Source organism: Anolis carolinensis, chromosome 1 (genome assembly GCF_035594765.1).
Source record: "Anolis carolinensis isolate JA03-04 chromosome 1, rAnoCar3.1.pri, whole genome shotgun sequence".
Taxonomy (NCBI): domain Eukaryota; kingdom Metazoa; phylum Chordata; class Lepidosauria; order Squamata; family Dactyloidae; genus Anolis; species Anolis carolinensis.
In genome coordinates, this window is record NC_085841.1 from 312,035,585 (window position 1) to 312,060,732 (window position 25,148).

General features: G+C 43.0%; 2 protein-coding genes across 2 annotated transcripts in view; both read right to left on the minus strand.

Annotated features, from left to right (window-relative positions):
- LOC100562400 (uncharacterized) overlaps nucleotides 1-25,148 on the minus strand; it is a 74,415-nt gene that overhangs the window by 36,121 nt on the left and 13,146 nt on the right. The window contains exons 9-14 of the mRNA XM_062967169.1: nucleotides 24,441-24,947; nucleotides 20,886-21,088; nucleotides 19,493-20,081; nucleotides 12,307-12,392; nucleotides 660-732; nucleotides 9-145 (exon numbers count right to left, since the gene is read on the minus strand). Coding sequence (XP_062823239.1) covers nucleotides 9-145; nucleotides 660-732; nucleotides 12,307-12,392; nucleotides 19,493-20,081; nucleotides 20,886-21,088; nucleotides 24,441-24,947 — 1,595 coding nt within the window. The remainder of the gene's footprint in view (nucleotides 1-8; nucleotides 146-659; nucleotides 733-12,306; nucleotides 12,393-19,492; nucleotides 20,082-20,885; nucleotides 21,089-24,440; nucleotides 24,948-25,148) is intronic.
- Nucleotides 17,582-24,964, minus strand: LOC100562595 (acyl-coenzyme A thioesterase 5). Its single transcript, XM_003214574.3, has 3 exons — nucleotides 24,441-24,964; nucleotides 20,886-21,088; nucleotides 17,582-20,081 (listed from the first exon to the last, which is right to left on the minus strand). Exons 1-3 carry the CDS (start codon nucleotides 24,886-24,888, stop codon nucleotides 19,482-19,484), a joined length of 1,251 nt encoding a protein of 416 aa, XP_003214622.1. The 5' UTR covers nucleotides 24,889-24,964; the 3' UTR covers nucleotides 17,582-19,481.

A 25,148-nucleotide genomic window follows, 5' to 3' on the forward strand; every position in this document is an offset into this window, starting at 1 on the left:
CTGCCTACCTTGACCTGAGTTTGGATAACAAATTGGAAGCTTTCGTTCCAGACAGGATTGCTGGTATTTGAGATGGTTTTAGTCACTGCTTTCTTTTTTGAAGTTGATGTTAGCCAAAGGGTCACATAACAATCTGAAAAAGACCCTAGAACAAAACAAAAACCAATATTAATATGCATGTTGCTCTTTTAAATACACAAGAGATGGGTGAACATTTTGTTTCAGTTTATTTTTTACAAGAATGTACCAGCATTTACAATTTTTTCATTCAGTGTTAAGATTTTAAAATTGTCAATGTATGAGGAATAGAAACTAAATGTTTTTTCTCATTTCTATAATTATCTTTTAACTGAGTCAGCTTATGTGTATATGTATGTATATATGTGTGTGTATGTTATTCTATATTTTTCTTCTGATGAAAGAAAAATACACATTTCTTAATCTTCTACAAAACACTTCTCTAAGCTTTCCCCCTAAGAAAGGCCTGAAATGTTTATGTAGATCTAAATTTTGGAATATTGGACAGTCTTGGACTCCTGGGTCTCCAAAAATGAGTCTTGGTTTAAAGAAGAAGAGGTGAAAAAGGAAGAAGAAGAGTAGCTCAGAGCTGTAAAAGGAGTAGAAGGGAGGAGGAGCAAATGAAAGACAAGGAGACTCACATAAGTCTCTTGCGGGGATGTGTCGAGCCTGGATGATCTTCACAAAGAGTGTGTAGCATGGAAATGTTCCAACCTAGAAACAAGCAAACCAACCAACAAATCAAACAAACATTGACAAACTATTTAAGATGAACATCGAATATCAATGATGATATAAAATCTAGACCACAATACCTTGAGAATTCTGCCTGGCAAGACATGCTAACAATTAAACTCAATGTTCCAGATTAAAACCACCAAAGGCAGACGAAGACAAGGACAGAGGCATTTTATTGTTCATTCTGCAAAAATGGAGATTTATGGCTTTCGCCCAACATGTGCTCCTGCAAGGAGCTAAATAGAATCTGTTTCATTGTTACAGTTTGAATTGCCCTCCTTCTGCTTCTGGTGGGCCAGGAAAAGGGACTGGCTAGGATCCATGCTAGGATTACTCCAGAGTGGAGGCCTTAGAGCCACCTCATGGAAGGGGCTTAGTTTGGAAAATGTGGTTTAATCCAGTTTTATATTAAACAGTTGTAAAGTTCATAAAACAACAAAATACGTAATGTGTTGTCGAAGGTTTTCATGGCCAGAGTCACTGAGTTGCTGTGAGTTTTCCAGGCTGTATGGCCATGTTCCAGAAGCATTTTCTCCTGACATTTCACCCACATCTATGGCAGGCATCCTCAGAGGTTGTGAGGTTTGTTGGAAACTAGTCTAGTGAGATTTATATATCTGTGGAATGTCCAGGGTGGGAGAAAGAACGCTTGTCTGTTTGAAGCAAGTGTGAATGTTGCAATTGGCCACCTTAATTAGCATTGAATAGCCTTGCAGCTTCAAAGCCTAGCTGCTTTCTGCCTGGGAGGAATCCTCCCAACCAGGCCAAGCAAAAGTCAGTGTCCCTTGTAACATAAATTCCAGTACCTTTGCCACATGTTCATTTCTGCTACATATATATATATATATATATATATATATATATATATATATATATATCTCCTGATAAGATATATATAGATGTAGCCAGAGAGAAAGGGTGGTCCATGTTGCTGCTAGTCCTGTCATAGGGTGACCATGACTTAACCCTTTTAAATCATTCAGCCTGATACCGTTTAGCAAACTATAGATCCTCAGACTATAGATCCTTTTTATTTTTGGGTAGGGTAGTAGTGTTCGATAACATAGATACTACATCAAACACAAGGCACTATGCTTTTCATTGGGGAAGACATTATCACAATTTATGGAAAAAAAAATCTTGGAATCCTTCTTCTTTGTTACTCTGTGGACCTTTCTTTACTCTGACTTAGAGCTGGGAAAAATTGCTTTTTGGGGTTATGACTTCAAATCCTGGTGTGTTGAGAGAGGGGCATAGTCCAGAAATATAGAACCAGAATTCATTTCCACCATTCAACATTGCTCCATGTAGACACTTGTTGTTGTCTGTGGTAAAAACATCTCACATTCTATTAGATGTTCAATTGACTGAAGCAAAAGTGTTTCCTAAGGATTATGTCATCCCCTTAATCCATATTGTAATTTACATGTTACCATTCCTTCAAGCTATAATTTTTCTGTCATTCCAAATGCAATTATAATTTTTTTCTCTCTCTCTCTCTCTCTCTCTATATATATATATATATATATAATGTTTTTGAATTACTTGAGGCATGATTGCAAAGAAAGAAAGCAAGAGTGAACGAGAAAAAGGAAAATGCCCTGCCTACAGGCCTGGACTCATTACAGTTCCCAGCTAGACATAAATCACAATTGAACTAGAAAGCATATAAATCCACATAAAAAGAAAAGTATTTCCCCCATTAATTTATGAGCAATCAAACACTTATCCAAAACTAATCATATCAAAATTTACAAATTGTCATTTTCAGGCTTTGCTGCAGTTTTTAATATATACTAAACAAGGCTAAACAGAGTGAAACGAACATAGAGCTTGGAATAAATTTGATACAAGCAAAGGAACATGTCACTTTTATTGGCTTCTACAATAGCATAACAAAGTCACAACTGAGTAACGTATTGGAGCTGGCAGCTTTTTATGCAAAGTTCTGCAAGAGTTTATTTATTTCGTATCAAAAGTATTGCGTAAATTAGTATAAAACTGATAAAAATAGAAGGAGTACAAGCAACTAAATATCTTTTGACCAAAAACGGACAACAGCAACCACATAGTTTGCAGCCTCAAACAATTCTTCCTCTGGACATGAGGCAGGACATTGTGGACAAGCATAGAGATGCAGAGTTGTGTGTTCTGCTCCACAGTCGCACAATGTAGAGGATTCTTTTAGGTAATGCCATTTTGCCAGATTGTCTTTTGATCTGCCCACTCCACTTCTGAGTCTCCTCAGAGACTTCGAAGTTGCCCATTCTTGGTTTGCCCCTGGAGGCAGACCCTCGTGGGAGGCCATCCAATTGGGATTTCCTAGTTTAGCTGCCCAGAGGATACTCTTGCTGTTGCTGGGGGAACTTTAAGAGGAGTGGTGGTTCTCATGCAGCTTTTCCTTGATTTGAGTCTACTGGGAGGAGGCTGATAGCCATGCTTGGCTTTCAAGTGTTCAACCTTATTTCTTTCACAGTTAGAAGCAACTTCCCATCACACATGAGGAAGGCAATGCCAGCTAACTTGTATAGTTTATCAACAGGTGTATATATAGAACCATCTATAGAACCAGAAGGCTATGACCTCTTTGTAGAAGCTGTGAAATGATCCTTGGGTCTCTCAATCCCTAGAGGCTGTCGCACAAGCTACCTACCAGGCCTAAATCAAGAATTGTTAAACCTGCTACAGGAATATCTCAGACTATTTCAAGAGAATCCATAAGATTGAAGAAGTCCTAGCAGACTCTATGGAGAGAAAAAGCTGGGCCTGTCTTGTTAATTAAAGAAATATATGATTTTGTGTGTGTGTGTGTGTGTGTAGATGTTTCTTGGGGTGAAGGGGTTAAGGGAATTTCATTTTTTATTTATCTTGAGGCTGAGCAGGTGGGGCTCAGGAGGTGAAGGAAAGGTTCGATCCTGAGGTGTTGGCGTCACATCCTAATCATGGCTCCAGGGGTTTCCTCAGAATCACAAAATAAGAGTTAATTGAATTAACGTGTGAAGGGTGCAGACATGTTTTCCCACCAAGTGGGGGAAGAAAATTAACATCTGGAGCAGATTTAATATTTAGTAATTAATATTTCCAGTTAATATGGATTAGAATGGGGGAGAGGGATTGCTAATGGAAGAAGTAACCAAATGAGCTACCCTTTTTTTAAAAAGCAATGTGATAAAAAAGGACATTGAATTCCACATAATGAGTAACAGGAACATGTTGCTTTGAAATGTTTGGGGCAATTGCCTCAGCTGATATATGGTGGGCAGAGAGGGCAAAAACTACTTGTTGGAGTTGTAGGACTGAAATATTCAAAATATTCAACAATACACAAGTTGTCACGACCCAGGCTGCAGAGCACCAATAACCATACACAGAGGCCAGAATCTATCTAATATCTTTATTAAGGAAATATGTAAAGTCAATAAAAATAAGTGTAGAATATAGTTCAGAAGAAGACCTTTCAGGAAAGGTCAATTATAGTCCAGGAAAACAATGTCCAATATAAAATATTAAGGTCCAAAGTTGTAATCCAATAACCGAAACACTCACTTTGCCAAGCAAAGTGAGGGGAGATGACAAGGTTCTTAGTCCAAGGAACTTGATGTAAGGCTAGAAAGTAAACTTGATTCTTGAAACACAAGACTTGATACAAGGCAACAAGGAACGAGGAGCAGGGACAAAATCCGTGGTAAATACTTGGCAAGGTCCTGGAAAGCAAGGCTGAGTCCTAGGAAGCAAGGCAAGGTCCGTGGAGCAAAACAAGGCTGGAAACGGGAACGAAGGCTTGGAAACGGGAACGAAGGCTTGGAAGCGGGAGTAGCGCTGTCCACACACAACCTACTCCAGTTGCTGACGAATTGACTCCGCAAGATTCCTACAGGGCAAAGAACCTAAATAGGGTCTCGTTTTCCCACCAAAGAACACTTCTCTGGGGAAACAGAACCGAAAGTCAATCTCTGTGTCCAGATGCATAACTCCCTAAAGTTTCTCATGGAAGCAGGCTTAATCAGTTGAATGCCTGGCTGCGATTCTCAGGCTTCTGCGATTAGCCTGTTGAACTCCTTTTTGTTGTTGATAATAATTACGGCGAGAAAATGGGGGAGATTTTGACTCAGGGCTTGTTTGGCAGATTTCTGGAAGACAAACCTCCTGCAGGTGCAAGGGCTCCAATTCTGGCTGGGAAAGTTCCAATTCTGGCTGAAACGGTGGAAAACCCAAGTTTTCCTCTTCATCTGTCACAACAGCGCTAGGAATGGGACTACATGGCCCATGAGTCATCACACTATCCCCCTCCTCAAGCCCCCTCTCAAAATAGGGCTCTCTCCCCGAGGCGCGAGGCCCTTGGTGGGGTAGGTCTGATGGAAGCGGCGGGTTAAATCGGGGGCATGGACTGTGGAAGCGTCTTCCCAAGAGCGTTCTTCGGGGCCAAAACCCACCCAGTCAATGAGATATTGAAGGCGGCGGCGGTGAAAGCGAGAATCCAAAATGTCCTGAACCTCGAATTCCTCCTCCCCATCCACCAAAACAGGAGTGGGGGCCGGCCGGTCTATATCAGGGCGCACACCATCCGCCGGAAGGAGCAGGGAGCGATGAAACACTGGATGAATGCGCATAGAGCGCGGAAGTTGGAGTTTGAAAGTCACGGGGTTTAGTTGTGCCACCACTGGATAGGGACCAATGAAACGGGCATCTAGCTTCCGGCAGGGACGGTGGGAGGGCAAGAAACGAGTGGACAGGAAAACCCGGTCTCCTACCTTGATTTCGGGGCCCGGCTGGCGATGACTGTCAGCGTGGCGTTTATAGTCCTCCTTGGCTTGATCTAGTTGCTGGAGCAAAAGTTGTTGCACCGCTGTGAGTTCTTGCAGCCAGTCCTCTGCTGCAGGGACTTCTGAGGTTTCAATGACAGAAGGAAAGAAACGTGGATGGAAGCCGTAGTTTGCAAAGAACGGGGTTTCTTTAGTTGAAGCCTGGACACCATTGTTGTAGGCAAACTCCGACAGCGGCAACAGGGAAGCCCAATTGTCCTGCTGATAGTTTACATAACAGCGAAGGTATTGTTCCAAAGTGGCATTGGTGCGCTCAGTTTGCCCATCCGTTTGGGGATGGTGAGCCGAAGATAAACGAGAGTCTATGCCCAGTAGTTTTTGTAGTGCTTTCCAGAAACGAGAGGTGAATTGAGACCCACGGTCTGTGACCAAACTCTTGGGCAATCCATGTAGTCTGAAAACATGCTGAAGGAATAAATCTGCAGTCTCTTTGGCCGTGGGGAGGCCATTGCAGGGAATGAAATGGGCTAATTTGGTAAAAAGGTCCACCACCACTAGGATCGTGGTGAATCCAAAGGAAGGTGGTAGGTCAGTGATAAAATCCGCAGAAATTATTTCCCATGGACGGGATGGTGTAGGAAGGGGATGCAATAGCCCTGAGGGCCTCTCCCTTCTTGTCTTGGAACGCTGGCATACCGGGCAGGTATTGACATATTTTTCCACATCCTTGCGGATCTTGGGCCACCAGAAATCTCTTAGGATCAAATGCATGGTTTTGAATAGTCCGAAATGCCCTGCTGGCTTGCAGTCATGACTCAGACGAAGTGTCTTTTCCCTGCCCGGTCCTGGAGGGATGTAGACACGATTTCTATAGCAAAGTAACCCATCCTTAAGCGAGAAGGGAAAATGTAGTCCTTGGCGAAGTTGGTCCTGAGCCCAGGCATCTGCTTGTTGACTGGCCCTGATTTCCTGAGCACAAAGGGGCCCTGGAGTATAGGGAGTTGATTCAATTAGAGTGGATTTGGTGTTTCCCACTGTGAGCGTGGCAAAGTTCTCGGGCTGCAGCAGTTGGGACTCAAAGGTCTCTTTGCGCCCTGCTGCATATTCCGGTTTCCGTGACAGAGCATCTGCTTGCTTGGTCTGGGCTGGGGTTACATAATGGATTTGGAAGTTAAAACGCTCAAAGAATAAAGCCCAGCGCTGTTGCCTCTGATTTAGCTTGCGGGCAGTTCTTAGATGCTCTAGATTCCGATGATCAGTATGGACCTCAATGGGAAATTTGGCCCCTTCTAACCAATGTCTCCAAGTTTCAAAGGCTGCCTTTATGGCCAAAAGTTCCTTTTCCCAAATAGTGTAATTTCTCTCTGGTGCGGTCAGTTGACGGGAGTAAAAGGCACAAGGGTGAAGATGATCTCCCACTGGTTGTAAAAGTACAGCCCCAATTGCCACATCGGAGGCATCCGCCTGCACGACAAAAGGGGTTTCAGGATCTGGGTGCTGGAGGATTGGCTGGGACGTGAATAATTTCTTTAGTTGCTGGAATCCTTTCTCTGCTTGCTCTGTCCAGCGGAAAGGCTGTTTCCCACGGATGCAGCTGGTGATTGGATCAGACCAGCGGGCAAAGTCTGGAATGAACTTGCGGTAATAGTTCGCGAACCCCAAGAAACGTTGCACCTCTTTCTTGTTGGTTGGCGCCCGCCATTCCAATACTGCTGAAACCTTTGCCGGGTCCATGGTGAGCCCTAGTGGCGAGACACGGTATCCCAGGAAATCTACCTCTTGTAGATCAAAAGCGCATTTTTCCAGCTTGGCATAAAGTCCATTATCCCGCAATCGTTGTAACACCATTCTGACGTGGTTCTCATGCTCTGATTGTGATCTAGAAAACACCAAAAAATCGTCCAAGTAGATAATCAAGAACCGGTCTAGATAATCCTGAAAGATATCATTGACAAAATGCTGGAACGTTGCGGGAGCTCCACTTAAACCGAAATTCATGACCAGGGACTCGAATAAACCGAATTTAGTCTGGAAAGCGGTCTTCCACTCGTCCCCTTCCCTGATACGAACTAGATTATAAGCTCCTCGAAGATCCAGTTTGGTGTAAACCTTGGCCCCTCGAAGCCGGTCTAAGAGGTCCGAGATCAAAGGCAGTGGATATCGGTTTCGCTTAGTGATATTGTTCAATGCCCTATAGTCCACCACCAAGCGTAGGTCCCCTGACTTCTTTTTCACAAACATCACTGGGGAAGCAGCTGGGGATTGAGAGGGTCTGATAAACCCCTTGCGGAGGTTTGTCTCTAAGAACTCCCTGAGAGCTTCTTGCTCCGGTTCAGTCAGGGAGTAGAGGTGCCCTCGCGGGATCGGGGCCCCCTCCACCAAGTCAATGGCACAGTCATAAGGTCTATGCGGGGGTAGTTTCTCGGCTTCTTTTTCATTGAATACATCCCAAAAGTCTGAGTATTTCTTGGGCAAGGTGATGATGGGTTCAGCGTCTGTGGCATGACAGACCTTGGCTACAAGACAATGGTTTTGGCAGTATTTTGAAGCAAACTGCAGTTCTCTGTTGGACCAGGAGATGTTTGGGTCGTGGAGTGTCAGCCATGGAATTCCCAAAATCACAGGGAAGTGGGGAACCTCTGTAACAAAGAAGGAAATCTCTTCCATGTGTTCCCTTATCCACATTCTGGTGGGTTCAGACCATTGGCTTACTGGACCTGTCTTGAGGGGGCGGCCATCTATGGCCTGCACCACACGGGCGTTCTTGAAGTCATGATATTGTAATCCCAGAGAGTCGGCATACTCTCTATCAATGAAATTGTTTGTGGCTCCTGAGTCTATCATGGCATGGATCATGACGGGTCCTTTTTTCGCTGACCACAAGGTGACCACTAGGAGAAATAGGACCCCGGTTGGCGGCTCTTGAGCGGGGTTTTTGACCGGGTTGGCGAGCCTCTCTACGCCCGGTCGCTGGCTTCCCCCGCCGGCTTCACGCCAGCCGCCTCAGACGCCTTCGTCTCCGTGGAGGACGCCGCCGCCAGACGGGCGGCGGGCTTCCCTTTGGCTGGACACTCTCTGGCAAAGTGGCCCCCGTTTCCGCAGTACCAACAGAGATTTAGGCGTTGGCGGCGGGCCTTCTCGGCAGTATCTAACCTGGGACGCACATTGCCCAGCTGCATCGGCACCTCCTCGCTTCCTCTGGGGTATGGGGCTGGTGGCGGGGGTCTCCACACTGGACGCGGCTGGATGCCGGTGGGAGCGGGAGGTTTCGCTCCAGCCCTACCGCTCTGGCCTCGAATCCATTGCTTTCTGTTGGCAAGCATGACTTCAGCTCGTAAACATTGATCAATGAGTCCTTCAAGAGAGTGTGGAGGATCCACCTTGGAGATTTCCTCCAGCATCTCGATGTTGAGACCCTCCCGAAATTGTCCTCTGAGGGCTATGTCGTTCCAGCCGGTGTTATGGGCCAGCACTCGGAACTCGGCTATGTACTGGGACAAGGGTCTGTCCCCTTGGGAGAGGCGCCGGAGTTTGTAGCCGGCCGCCTCCAAATTGTCCTTGATCCCCCAAGTCGCCTTAAGGTGATCCAAGAAATGTTGCGCTGATCTCAGATGTGGGGAGACTTGATCGAACAGTGCCGTCGCCCAGTTGGCCGCTGGCCCGTCTAGGAGACTGTAAATCCACGCCACCTTGATGTCTTCTTGGGGAAACTCGGCATTTCGGGCCTCTAGATAAGCCTGGCATTGGCGACGGAAAACATGAACCTTAGAAGCTTCTCCAGAAAACTTGGTTGGCAACGCCAGGGCCGGGAGACGGATTCCGCGTTCCTTCAATCCCCTTATTTCTCCCTCCTGCGCATTGAGCTTATCACGGATGCGGTCCACTTCATCCTTGTCGATGGTGTAGCTGAGTGGCTGGGCCCCCGGTCCGGCTCCGGTAGACATTCTGGCCTAGGTTAATTGGTGCTTAGGGTGGCGGAGTCAAACTGTCACGACCCAGGCTGCAGAGCACCAATAACCATACACAGAGGCCAGAATCTATCTAATATCTTTATTAAGGAAATATGTAAAGTCAATAAAAATAAGTGTAGAATATAGTTCAGAAGAAGACCTTTCAGGAAAGGTCAATTATAGTCCAGGAAAACAATGTCCAATATAAAATATTAAGGTCCAAAGTTGTAATCCAATAACCGAAACACTCACTTTGCCAAGCAAAGTGAGGGGAGATGACAAGGTTCTTAGTCCAAGGAACTTGATGTAAGGCTAGAATGTAAACTTGATTCTTGAAACACAAGACTTGATACAAGGCAACAAGGAACGAGGAACAGGGACAAAATCCGTGGTAAATACTTGGCAAGGTCCTGGAAAGCAAGGCTGAGTCCTAGGAAGCAAGGCAAGGTCCGTGGAGCAAAACAAGGCTGGAAACGGGAACGAAGGCTTGGAAACGGGAACGAAGGCTTGGAAGCGGGAGTAGCGCTGTCCACACACAACCTACTCCAGTTGCTGACGAATTGACTCCGCAAGATTCCTACAGGGCAAAGAACCTAAATAGGGTCTCGTTTTCCCACCAAAGAACACTTCTCTGGGGAAACAGAACCGAAAGTCAATCTCTGTGTCCAGATGCATAACTCTCTAAAGTTTCTCATGGAAGCAGGCTTAATCAGCTGAATGCCTGGCTGCGATTCTCAGGCTTCTGCGATTAGCCTGTTGAACTCCTTTTTGTTGTTGATAATAATTACGGCGAGAAAATGGGGGAGATTTTGACTCAGGGCTTGTTTGGCAGATTTCTGGAAGACAAACCTCCTGCAGGTGCAAGGGCTCCAATTCTGGCTGGGAAAGTTCCAATTCTGGCTGAAACGGTGGAAAACCCAAGTTTTCCTCTTCATCTGTCACAACAGCGCTAGGAACGGGACTACATGGCCCATGAGTCATCACACAAGTGTTGCAATAAGACTCAGTTGCTGGACTGATCAGACTCAAGGTGTCTGTGAGTACAAGCGTATGTGTGCAGTCAGCCACACAATTGGCAGCAATATACTTCATGCCAGTTTATGGGTCAGTTGAAAATTTACAATATAGTGCACCCAATGCAACAAATCTGTTTTAAGTCTTAGGGTTCAATAGGGAACTGTAACCATTCTCTGACTCAATCTATAGAATATATACCCTGAAGCATGTGTTTATCCCCTTCACACTTACAATTTGTTTCAGTGGCCATCGATTTACACTGGAGGATCTAGACACTGGATGATCTAGAGCAGGGGTCCCCAAACTAAGGCCCATGGGCCTTACTAAGGCCATTTACCTGGCCCCTGCCCTCAGTTTTAGACTTAGGCTCGCCCAAAATCTGAAATGACTTGAAGGCACACAACAACAATCTTAATTAACTTGACTATCTCGTTGGCCAGAAGCAGGCCCACACTTCCCATTAAAATCCTGATAGGTTTATGTTGATTAAAACTGATTTTATTTTTAAATATTGTATTGTTCTTTCATTATTATTGTTGTTGTTTTTGCACTATGCAGTGTGCATAGGAATTTGTTCATTTTTTTTTTCCAAATGATAATTCGGCCCCTCAACAGTCTGAAAGATTGTGGACCGGCCCTCTGCTTAAAAAGTTTGAGGACCCCTGATCTAGAGATTACTTGAGAAGTGTCATCCTTCAGCATGACTCTATAATCAACCTTCAGCAGAAAATGATCATAGAATCATGCTGGAGAACTTAGAATTTCCTAGAGATTTCAATCAAATTCATAGATAATCAAATCTGCAAAAATCAAACCCGCAAATGCCAACTGTATGATGAAATTAATAGAGAACAATGAACAACTCCATCTGGAAAATGTCATCCAAAACCTTTTAAGACTGTCTTTCTGCATATAAATTGAATAACTGTGCATTTGCTCTCAACATTTTCTCACATCAGTCTAACAAATTTATTTTTCGGACTTGGAATAAATTCCTCTAAATATTTATTTGAAACATCATATTCTGCAAGTGCTGTTTTCATGGATTACCATTCAAAAGACTGATCAAACATAAGCACTGTTTAGTAATAAATAAATAAATGTTGGTGAAATAAAATGACTTGGATTCTGACTTCTTGCTCCCTCAACAGAAGCAGAAGTATACCAATACAAGAGACCATAATAAACAATAACAAACCAGAAACTCCAAGATCCTATAGGAAATAAGGCAACATGGCAGAAACTATGGAATCAAAAGACCGATCAAGTATAAGCACTGATTAGTAACAAATGTTGATGAAACAAAATGACTTGGATCCTGACTTCTTGCTCCCTCAACAGAAGCAGAATAGTACAAATACAAGAAACCATAACAAACAATAATAAACCAGAAACCCCAAGATCCCATGGTAAATAAGGAAACATGGCGAAAACTATGGAATCAACTAATTACTTAAAGATTTTCCACAAAAGTACATAATTTCTTAACTTGGAATGTATAGCAAAAAATAAATAAATAAAATAATGACCTTATTCCTACTGTTTGTCCCTATTGGACCACACCAGTTGACTCAACTGAATTTACTCGTGTGTCGACTCACCATTCAACAATTAATTCTACTCGAAATTACCAACAAGATTCCAACTAATATGTGTTTAAGACCCTTAAAACACTGATAACAGTAGCTAGCAATGTACTCTTTATTTCTTACATTCTTTCCAAGTAAATCTAGCTTCTTTCCTTGTAAAGGATAAGCATTAGCTGAACATTTCCTGAGCTTAATTAAATCAATGAGAAAGAATTAAAATATTTATCTTACCATAGGCATTTGAGTGGCCATTGCATGAAAAATAGACGGTAAAGGAGGAAGGAACCGTTTCAGTGCATTAAAATAAGTGTTCCGCTCTGTTAGTTATTTAGCATGACCAGCATGAAACTAGCTTTTTCTTTTAAGAAAAAAAAATACTGGTGCCAACAAGTTTGTGAGATATATAAACAATAATCTGAGCTCCACCTTCTGTGTCTCTTCAGCATGAACCGTGTCATTCCTTTTCTCTTATGATCTGCCAATTAATGGATAATACTCAGTTTACTTTAGCTGTACCCAAGAACACAGAGAAATTATAGATAATAAAAACTGATCCCCACACACAGCAAATTGTGATAATAAAGTCCTGAGCTGAGTCTCCATTTCAGGAAGCGAGAACATGTGCCACGTCTGAGATCCTACTATATAACAAATCTTCAATAAATGCTGGTAAATTTCTATAATAGTTTTCTACTTATTCAGAAGATTTCTTTCTAAATTTTTAAAAGGATGAAAATATAATCCTTTACCTTTGGGCTTTAGGTGAATAAGAGCATATTACAGCAGGACTTAGCTTACCAGACAAGGTTATCCAAGTGAAATAGAGAAGGCTCCACTATTTTTAATGGTTATATGGAAGAGAAAATTTTTGCAGATGTTGCCTGATATCTGCTTTCTTCTTTTACCTAACTTTTAAAAGTACAGGAGACTGCTCCAGGTTTCCACCTGGCAACCCATTGATACCTGACACTTAGTGAAGAAGCACCATTGTATATGACGTCAAGCTGGTTTTGAGATTTTGATCCCATGATTGGTTTAGGTGAAGTGAAGGAGCTAAAAAAAATACTTTGACATTATTAGGCCCTAAAATGTTTAACTTTATTTAAGAATAAAGCTTTTCATTGTAACTTTCGGTGAGTATGTAATAGCTCTCACCCCACCCATTTGTTGATGTTTCGTGCTTTCAAGTTGCTTCCAACTGATGGAGACCCTAAGGCGAATCCACCCCGCCCATATTCATAGAATAATAGTGATCTATTTCCTGGTTCCCATGTAGTATGATAAAGCAGATCATCACTGCAAGATTTTGCTCTAAAAGGTCTCAAATCCTGTTAAAACATGTAATGGATATTCTTATGACACTCCATTATGAACGGCGTTTTTATTTATTTATTTATTTACATAGCATGATGCAAGGAAAACTACTTGCTTTTTGAGGGTGAAAAGCATATCATACTATTCATTAGAATTGTGTGCAGAATTCATTTCTCCCATTTCTCTCGTATCTTTCGGTTCTTTGTGAGCACGAAACGGGAAGCCCCCTCCCTGCACAAAAATCAGCTCAACACGAAAGCAAGCTGGAACCGATTCCAGCTCCAAGCCTGCTTTTGTGTCGCCTGCAGCCGAGCACCTCCCAGAACTTGCCTCCTTGCCTTAGAAAGAGAGTGCATGTGTGGTGTGCAGGTCGAGAAAGCGTGCGCACCTGCCAGTGCCTGCAGCCAAGCACCTCTTACTCTAGAGTAGAAACAGCAGGTAAGAAGCCTCCTTAAAATGTGCACCAGGAAAGGGAGCCTGGGTGGGAAGCCCCCACCCCAAAATGGATCTTTCAGGGCCCCAAATCAAAAACAGGTATATGCCCTCCCGCTTTCGGGAGGCTCCCAAAAAATTGATCAGGGCCCCCAATGAAAGCCAGGACATTACTCCGAATGCACAACCTTACTATTCATCCTCAAAAGGAACTTAAATCATTCAATAAATTGAACTAGAACTATTGTAATTTGAAAGCAATTTGTATTGTTGAGTGCCTCCAAGTTCCAATTTAAGGCAGACATATCACCAGGTCTTCTGGCACTGAAATTGTGTGATTCACACAAGGTCACCCAGTCGGTTTCCATGGGCATAGGAATTAATTAGAGAAAACATATTTTAAAATAAATTAATATTTAACCTTGAAAGCAGGAAAAAAAGTGGAGGAAGTAGAGAAAACATGGTAACCCACCCTTTTACAACCACAGGATAAAAGGAATGAATAGCATGGTGTTACACTGATGTATTTATTTACCAATAGTATACTCCTACATTTAATTGGAATGTTGGGATACAGTTTAACAATTTACCCTGGGCACTGTTCTCTCTTGTGAAGAATGACATTTGGCAGATTTAAACAGGGTAATTGTTAACATGTAATTTCGCTCATGGTTCAAAGTGAATCAGAAACTAATTATTAAATATTTAGACAGCATTAAAAATACAGAGATGAGTGGTGTCTATAAAAATGTGCTTTTTGGATGTACTTTAAGATTAATCTTTTATTTATCAAATACATACCCCTTTTGCTTACCAGTGTTCTAACAATGATGTACTAGAATATTTGAAACATTCATTGCAATTAAAAAGTTACATTAAATTCACCCAATGCAACTTGAAACAGCTTTTCTAACCACAATTTGTGTAATCATTACAAATTTCTTTTTCATGCCAGGAGCTTCTTGAGAAACTGCAAGTCGCTTCTGGTGTGAGAGAATTGTCCGCCTGCAGGACATTGCCCAGGGGATGCCCAGATGTTTGACCATCCTTGTGAGAGGCTTCTCTTATGTCCCCACATGGGAAGCTAGAGCTGACAGATGGGAGCTCGCCCTGCTCCCCTAATTCAAACTGCCGACCTTTCAGTCAGCAGTCCTGCCAGCACAACCCTGCCATTGCACAACTGGGAGCTACAAAATAATTTCACAACATTACAAAATGCTTAATGACAGGGACAAATCAGTAACAAGAGCATGTTGTAGGTACACATGTATGCTTGATGTAAAATGTTCTGTCAGTACTGAGGCTGGTAAATATGAATAGCAAAACACTTACACCCCTACTGCTAAAAATCAGTGCGGCATAGAAACATTCCTCTCCTTTCCTGCCATACTTGGCAGCCTGTTCACAAGTTCTTCAAAGAAAAATGCTCAGAATATACTGGCATGAAATCTACAGGCTGGATCTCATTAGCTACTTCTTACTTTAAATGTATCTCTTGGAGCAATGGCAGAAATGTTTAGACATGAAATCAAAGCAAATTCCTCCTTCTGCAATTGGTGAGAAGGAGATATTTAACCTTCTCCTTCCGCTGCTTGTTAGGAGCAGGAATCACACATATCCCCCATGACAAATTGTAACAAACAAACGCAAAGGCAAAAGGTTTAGGATTTACACTAATAGAAGGGGTGGAGGAGTTTTTTTAACTTTTGCTTTCAAGATCATATGGGAGAAAGGAAGAGTTAAATCTTCATTTTCCATGCACTGTTAATGAAGCATAGATTTAATTAGTTTGGACTTGTCAGGTATGATTAACATTATGAGACAAAAGGGAATGAAATATGCAAAGGAGGACGCACTCGCTGCTTATGTGTCTGGTGTCACCGAACACACTGTAAGCATACTGGTGTTAAGGAGTATGGTAGTCACACTTGCATGTATTTACAAGAGTTTGTTGCTCTCAAAAAACAGTCATTCAATTTCCCAAAAGAATATTTGGCCTTTTAGAAGACAGGAATCATGTAGCTCTTCCCAGAGAAGAAAACATTTCAACACATAGCTTAGTTTATCAAAAAAATTATATCTTTAAAAATTGTTTATTTCATTTATATCCCAGCTTTCTCCCAATAATGACACTCAAGATAGCTAACAACACATTTAAAAACAAGACAATATACAAAATCATTAAGAAATCTATAAATATTACATAGGGATCATGTAATGACCCATTAGCACGTACAACCAGGGGCTTGTAGTGGCCTCCATAAATAGTATAGTGTCTAGATCCAGGGAAGTCATGCTACACTTCTATTCTGCCTTGGTCAGACCACACCAGGAATCACACTGTGTCCAATTCTTGGCACCGCAATTGAAGGGAGATGTTGACAAGCTGGAAGGTGTCCAGAGGAGGGCGACTAAAATGATCAAAGGTCTGGAGAACAAGCCCTATGAGGAGCAGCTTAAAGAGCTGGCATGTTTAGCCTGCAGAAGAGAAGGCTGAGAGGAGACATGATAGCCATGCCTAAATATGTGAGAGAAAGTCATAGGGAGGAGGGAGCAAGCTTGTTTTCTGCTGCCCTGGACACTAGGACGCAGAACAATGGGCTCAAACTACAGGAAAGTAGATTCCACCTGAACATTAGGAAGAACTTCCTAATTGTGATTGCTGTTCAGAAGTGGAACTCTCTGCCCCAGAGTGTGATGGAGGCTCCTTCTTTGGAGGCTTTTAAGCAGAGGCTGGATGGCCATCTGTCGAGGGTGCTTTGAATGCGATTTTCCTGCTTCTTGGCAGGGGGTTGGACTGAATGGCCCATGAGGTCTCCTCCATCTTTGATTCTATTATTCTATGTACATACATGACATATCCATGATGTTGTCTGGGTGGGTATATGTCCTTCATTAAAAAACCACCATAAAACATGGTAGAACACATGGTAGGCTGGACTGTGGCACAGGCTGGTTAGCAGCCAGCTGCAAAAAATCACTCTGACCAAAAGGTCATGAGTTCGAGGCCAGCCCTTGCCTGCGTCTTGTCTCTGTCTCTGTTCTATGTTATGGCATTGAATGTTTGCCTTTATGTGTGCAATGTGATCCGCCCTGAGTCCCCTTCGGGGTGAGAAGGGCGGAATATAAATGCTGTAAATAAATAAATAAATAAATAAAAAACACAGTGATCGAATACAATTACTAGCTGAGATTCACAATTGCAGTTATGAACACATAACTTATAAGTTACTCATTTGTAAGTGGTTCATGTTCATAATCCCTATGAAGCCAAAGGTGAAGTGGTGGGAGAAGTGGAAATGGGATGGCATTAGATCAAGCAGAACCATTGCTGCTGTAATAATGTAATGATCTTACATTAGCAAAGGGGTATTTTATGCAGGAAAACACCAGCCTTCCAGTGTTATTTAGGAACAGTTACTTAGCAATGTCAAATAGCTTAAGCGGCTGAGGGGGGAAAGGAAGGGGCCTGAGGCTGTTAGGAATGGTGGGAGTTGAAGTCCAAAACACCTGGAGGGCCCAACTTTGCCCATGCCTGGACCATACCCTACCCTACAGCTGTGTTGTTGGCTTTTTGCTGTTTTTTAAGAGTATTTTAATGTTTTAAAAATTAATTTAAAATGTATTTATTTTAAAATACACCAATCAAAGCATAATAATATGCAAAAACTACACTAACATTTTCTAGGTATCTTCAAATAATGTTCAAAGCTGTGATCAATGAGTCTATTGAGATCTTAAATAACCATTCCAGACAATATATAAATATATCTATATTTATTGATTTCTATCAAAACAGTCATATTACTTTCGGCAATTTCCCAGTGACAAATATTACCTCCAAATATACAGATACATTAAAAAATATACCCTGATTCTGGTAAAAGCTATAGATTGAAAGTCCTACATTATCAGGCTTCTTTGTGCTAATTCTGCAGTTGAATTATTATTCTTTTGGGATGATACAGAGTAAAGGCATGTTTGATTGTCTGACTTCATAAATCCCTTCATTATTTCTACTTGTTGTTTTACTTACCATTAAAATGTTTACAATTTAGAGTGTGTGTGGCAGAAATATTTTTTATTCAAACAACTTTGTAATCAGATGTGAACTATATCAATCTTGTGTCTGAAGACGGAAATTACAAAATAAAATTTAAAGGGCAGAGGCTTCTTTAAATTCTAATTTAAAAAGAGGGTTTCAAGAAGAGAAATAATGAACTTATTAGTACTACTTGAAAGACTCCGATGGCTGCCTTGGACAACAAAGTTTGGAACTTAAAAAGAGCAGTACATTGTTTATTATTTAATGTATTCTTGTAGTATATTTATTTTCAAGAAGGAGAAGAAGAGGCACTTATGGGATTTTCTGTCACGAGAAACAAAATAACTTGCCTCTGTTTTGGTATTATGTGCTTTTTCTTAAGAGGTTAGGTGGTACACCTAAGTGCCTCAGGCATTAAAATGTCTTAAGATGATCCTGAACATCTCATGTAGATTTAAGATAAACAGTTTGGATAGTTATAGTGCATTTGTCTGTAGTGAGTGTAGGAATGATTTGAGCGAGGTAAATGTATTTACTTCACTTATATCATGGCTTATCAAATGGGTAGGTAAGGTAAGGTTTTCTCCTGACATTAAGTCTGGTCGTGTCTGTCTCTGGGGGTTGGTGCTCATCTCCATTTCTAAGCCAAAGAGCCGGCGTTGTCCGTAGACACCTCCAAGGTCACGTGGCCGACATGGAGGCCAGTAACGGCCTCCATGGAGCACCATTACCTACTGATCTACCCACACTTGCATGTTTTCAAACTGCTAGGTTGGCAGAAGCTGGGGCTAACTGTGGGAGCTCATCCCACTCCCCGAATTCAAACCGCCAACCCTGAACATGGTCAGCAAGTTCAGCAGCTTGGCGGTTTAACCCGCTGCGCTACTGGGATGGGTACCATATATGTTTTTATTCAATACCCAGCTGTGTTCTGTTGCACTCTACCAGTATACCCATAACTGCTTAACAGGGATATATCTACACAATCTCTATCAGCTTAGTTTTTTATACTGGCAACTCTTCTTGACATCTCCAGAGAGTTCATAGTCATCCCTCCACATTTGCAGTTTTGACTTTACAGGTTTATTTACAGATTAGATTAAAAAGCATTTTTTCTAGCAATCTCTAGGTCCTCCAATATGATTCCATGATCACGTTCCTCTGGTCATGCTGGAGGACATAATGATTTCTAGAGAGGACATCACATCAAGAGCCCCTAGCTCAGTGATTCTCAACCTGTGGGTCCCCAGACATTTTGGCCTTCAACTCCCAGAAATCCTGACAGCTGGTAAACTGGCTGGGATTTTTGGGAGCTGTAGACCAAAACACCTGGGGACCCACAGGTTGAGAACCACTGCTCTTGGTCCTCTAATGTGTTTTTATAGTTAGTCCCAGTAGAGTTCAACCATGGAGTCATGCTGGAAGACCTAGAATTTCAGCCAAATTTCAGTAATTTGGAATTTGCTAGAAAGACCTAGAATTTCAGCAATTTGCTTATTCGTGGCTTTTCACTTTCATGAGGGTTCTGAGCAACCAAACACCAACAAATGTGGATGGCAGACTGTACAGCATGAGATTAACAATGAGCCCATTTACATTAACACAAAATACCAACCTATAAATTACTTTTTACAGGCAGATCCAGCAAGTGCTGCCTGAAAAAAGTCAGTATCCTTTGCCAAGCGTCCTCCTGAGCTTTTGCATGTTCCTTCTGCATTCCTCCCCAGAGCATAATAACCCCCAAAGGTTTGTGACGTGAGGCAAAGCACAAGGGCAAATAGGGCGGCTCCAAGAGGTGTCCTGCCCCCGGATAGCAGTAGAACTCCACATGACGCCCGCTCTCCTGGAGGCGCCGAACAGTTTCCCGGCAATAGAGTTCACTTTGCCAGTTTTTGTCGTCCTGTCCTGAGAGGAAGAGGAACTTACTGGAGGACTTCTCCACAGGGATCCGGCTTGGCCAAGTTGCTGGGTCTCTAGGATCATCCAAAACTTCTGAATAATCCACAAATCCAGAATCACTGTTAACTTTCACCCTATTCAGATCGAAAGGGTGGGCAGGAATGGTGAGGTCTTTAACTTGTAGGGGGATAAAAGCATTAAGACCTGAGCCAGAAATACTGACAGCTGCTTGGATGCCTGGCCAAAACGTAGCCACAGCAAGCGCAAGATCTGCCCCTTTAGAGATCCCAATGACTCCAATCCTCGTCGATTGAACCTGAAATAACAAGAAGACAAGGATCACAATTCAGTTCCACAACTACACACATTGCATCCACTTATCTGAACTTACAAATTGAAAGATATTAGTCTCTAGTATAAAGGACAAGGTATAAGACTACGTTGCAAGAAAAAAACTGGAAATTAAAAGCTGTGGTATATGGTAATCCATGATACGCAAAACTATATGGTTCACTCAGATAACTTGGACATCTTAGTGAAGTGGGGGACAAAATACATACATAAATACACTTTGGCAAAAAAGGTAAAAGGCACCCTGAAAACATACTGGCAAATTCGATCAGGAAGGTATCCATGGACAACAAGCTCCTCAGCATGGAAAAATGAAACAACAGCACCTCCCCATGGCCGAGTCAAGCACAGCCTCCAGATGCCAGAAATAAAAAGCAAGAAACCTTGCCTTTGTTTGTGTATGTGTACTGTCTGCCTTTGTCAATTGTATAAACGTCATTGAATGTTTGCCATCTATGTACAGTACCTGTAATACACTCTGAGTCCCCCTGGGGGAGATAGAGCAGAATACAAATAAAGTATATTATATTATTATTATTATATTGTTGAGGGCTTTGGTGGCCCAGGCAGTGAGTAGAGTAAAAGTAGGAAACATGTCCTGGGATTAATAAATCCCAACATTAGCATCAGTTTTCAGGATTTTATGTGTACTACTGTTCTCTAGTTCCACAATACATAACACTTTCCTCATTTGGAATAATAATTACAGATTAAGTCTCTCTTACCCAAAATACTTGGACTAGAAATGTTCCATATTTTTGTCTCTTACCTGCTCTTGTTTCTTTAAAAACTCAACAGCCTCTCCAAAATAGTCTAAATCAAGGACTTCTGGGAAAACTGGCAAATCTTCGAAAGCTAAGTAAGCCAGAGCCAATGTGACAAAACCTCTGCTAGCCAAAAGGCTTGCCCGGTACTCCACAAGGCCCCCTCCAGAGCCATACAAGTCAAGTATTCCTGGGAATGGTCCAGGGCCTAGGAAAAGGGGCAAAGGTATTTTTATGCAATGGACTTTGATCACCACAAAAATCACACAGACAAACCTCCCCATCAAGAAACCCAGGATCCACCAACTCAATGGGACACCTCATTGTGATCCTTTTTGTCTTTATTTAAACAGGTCATTTAACCTGGTTTGTTCTACTCTTTCAGTTGAAACACTGATGTATTTTAGTTTGTTATTGCTGGTGGGTTTTTTGTGGAGTATTGTTATTTGTGTTGTTTTTTCTCTTACAGAGATTCAAGCGGTTTTATGGCGCTGCTTTAGCTGATTTTCCTTAGGTGCTCAATCTGCGCTGTGATTTATTCTTCTTCTTGAGCCAACTTCTGTTTGATTTTTTATCCCAGGAAGGCGAGGCCCCTTCCACATTGCTCCTATATCCCAGGATCTGGTCTCAGATTATCTAGCAGTGGAGACTCATCTAATCTGCTATGCGATCCTGGAATATAGGGCAGTGTAGAAGGGGCCTTAGATGCAAGTTGTGCTTTGGAGACCGCCATAGTAAATGATAAAGAAGAAATAATGTATACAAAGAAGTAGGGAGAGAATGGCAGAGGGCACAGAATGGCATTTGAAAAGGGATTGGTTAAAAGAAGGAAGGCTCAGTGGGGGCCCAGAAGAGGCTGGTGTTGTGTGAAACAGCTGAGTGAGAGGGGCAAGATCGTCCAAAAGCAAAAGCGGCTGATTTGTAAGAAAAAAGCTCAAATCTACAGGTGGGGCAATACCTTTATTTGGGACACCTACAATTCCATGACATGGTGTAAGCTTTCAAGTTATTCCCAACTATACATTTAGCTAAGTAATAAAAACCTGGAGGGAGGAGTTCTACCTTCTGTGCTTCTCCTCCGCACTTCTGCCAAATTTTTAATCACTTAAGCAGACAAACAATTCTGGAGAATGCAAATACATGTATTTACCCCAAAATAGATTCAAATGAAAGTTGGAAAGTTTGGGATGATTGTGTATGTGAGGTAGAAGGGGAGAAAGAAGCTTATGGGTAGTGAGGGGCTTGCAGGAGAAAATATAGACTGAAGTTATGATTGTAGCACAGAATTCAAAACTTGACCTTCCCAATACTGTTGTACTGCAACTCCTTGGCTAGAACTAAAGGTAAAGGTAAAGGTTTCCCCTTGACTCTGGGGGAGGGGGTGCTGTTGAAAATACAACCTTCTTCAAGCCTCCACTAGTTATTTGTTATGTATATCATTCAGATTGCTTACTGTATTGTATATGTGTGTATTGGTGTGCAGTTTTAATTCTGTTGTGGGAGGGGCTGCAAACCATGTGATCCAAACTGGGACTGTTCAGGACTCAGACTCCACTTTAGATCTCAGACTCCATTGGACTTTCAGACTAGATGGAGACTCTGTAAAGACTCTCAGACCAGAAAGATGCTTTAGACTATGGACTGTAAAGATGATAAGAAAGATGCCCTGTGGTATCTGCACAGAGAAAATACTTCAAATCCTATCTGTAACTGGACTGATATGCAATATGCCTATATGTAGGATACATGAAGTTTGTGAGTAAACCAACTACATTACTTTTAAAGAAGTCTACTTATTTTGTCTCTTGAGAACATGATTTAAACCAAGATGTTTTAAGGGAGAGTAGATGTTTTTTGGGCAACTGAAAAGAACACTTCTGAGACTCTGCTCTATATGTGTGTGTGTGTGTGTGTGTGTGTGTGTGTGTGCGTGTGCGTGCGTGCATTGGCACATCTTTGTCCCTAACAGTTCAAAGAGATATTTAGGTATATCAGTTTAACCATATTGAGAAACCATATTGCTTTGCATGAATATTAGTGAATATTTACCACTAAGGAGAAGGTTGACTCAAATGAGTTATTATCTCTTCTCAGGGAGATTTGATTTTCCCAAATGGTAATGAATGCCATTTTCAAAAAAGTTATGGAGATTTCCATTTCCCAAAATATAATGGGAAAAATTTTCCAAAAGGTCATGATTTCTAACAAGGTCGTGCTTTTCCAAAGATCATAATTCTCCAAAAGGTGCTCATCTCCATTTCTAAACCGAAGAGCCGGCATTGTCTATAGACATCTCCTAAGTCATGTGGCCAGCATGACTGCATGGAGCACCGTTACCTTCTCACCAGAACTGCAGTACAGCAAGTTCTGCAGCTCAGCAGTTTTACCCGCTGTGCCACTGTGGCCCCTTATAGGCTGGATCTACACTGCCCTTTTATCCCAGAATCTGGTCACAGATCATCTGTTTTGAACTGGATATGAATCTACACTGCCAGATAATCTGGGATAAGCACATAATCTGAAATCAGATCCTGGGATAAAAGGGCAGTATAGATCCAGCCTATAAGGGGATGCAGTGGTGCAGTGGGTTAAACTGCTGAGCTGAAAAACTTGCTGTACTACAGCTCTGGTGGAAAGGTAACGGCACTCCATGCAGTCATGCCGGGTAGTGTAGATTCAGCCCTAGTTGCTCTAGCCAACTAATAATAATAATAGTTAATAATAATACATAATAATAAAACATTATTTGTATACCATTCTATCTCCCTGAGGGGACTCAGGGCAGCTTCCACCATAGGTAAAACATTCAATTACCAGAAAAAGAACATGCAACACATGTTTTGTTTTTTCATGTCAGGAGCGACTTGAGAAACTGTAAGTCGCTTCTGTTGTGAGAGAATTGGCCATCTGCAAGGACATTACCCAAGGATACCTGGATGTTTGATGTTTTACCATCCCATGGGAGACTTCTCTCATGTCCTGAATGGGGAGCTAGTGCTGACAGCAGGATCTCACCCAGCTTTCCGGATTTGACTGACCGGCACATGGGTTTAACCCATTGCACCACTGGGGGGGGGGGGAGTGTTTCTAGCCAACATAGTCATGAATGAGGCATGCTGAGAGTTGTGATTCAACATCTGGAGGAGATTGCTCCTTGCATTTCTTACTGCTTGCATGACAATTTGCTTTAACAGTGCCTAGGCTTTGTTATTGTGCGTTTGCGTGGCTTGGTGATGTGTACTTCTTTTTATTCAAGGTGTAATTTGGAATATAGACTGAGTGGCACCACCCTGCTCAAGACTGAAGGTAAAGTATTCATATAGCAGGCTTGGGCAAACTTGGGCCCTCCAGGGGTTTTGGACTTCAACTCTCCCCATTCCTCACAGCCTCAGGCCCTTTCCTTTTCCCCCTCAGCCGCTTAAGCGGCTGAGGGGGAAAAGGAAGGGGCCTGAGGCTGTGAGGAATGGGGAGAGTTGAAGTCCAAATCCCTTTGGAGGGCCCAAGTTTGCCCCTGCCTGCTGGACAGTGGATGCATGTGTTTGTGGGGATTCTGCACTCACCGGGGGGCAAGAAGAGAGTGGCGCGGAGCCTTCCCTCCCGAACGGGTGCCCTGCGCACGCCTTGGCCCAGGAAGCTCCGGGCGCTGCGGCAGCTGCAGAGTGGGCTCCCCGCGCCGCGCCCCTCGTAGACCTCGAAGGCCAGCCAGAAGGGGCTGCTCACGTCCCGCTTGGCCAGGCGCCAGAAGGGGGCGTCGGGCTCCATGCTCCACAGCAGCCCGCTGGCCTCCTGCCCCGCGTAGCTGCCTCCCAGCGAGGGCGCCCGGCTCAGGTCCAGCTCCCCGCTGCGCCCCGCTCGGAAGACGCCCCGCGCCTGGAAGACCACCCCGCTCTCGTCCTCCAAGGCGGCGCGGACCGTCACCTCCTGCCCCGGAGACAGGCCCTGCACGGTCACCTGGAGGGGCTCGTCGTAGAGGCAGGCCGAGGGCGGCCACACCGAGATCCGCGGCATCGTGGAGCGCGCAAAAAAAAGGTCCCAGGAAGCGCGGCGCTTGATCACCCCTTTTGCAACTTCAGAGGCCCGCCCCAAGTCCAAAGGGTGCCAAGGAAGGCAGGAGAGGCAAAGATTTCTGGGAGATGTAGTTCGCCCTTAGCAGCAGCTCCGCTTTTAGAGACGGCTCAGAGGGAGGGCAAAACAGCAGCTTCTTTTTAATGTGTTGTCGAAGGCTTTCATGGCCGGAATTACTGGGTTGCTGTGAGTTTTCCGGGCTG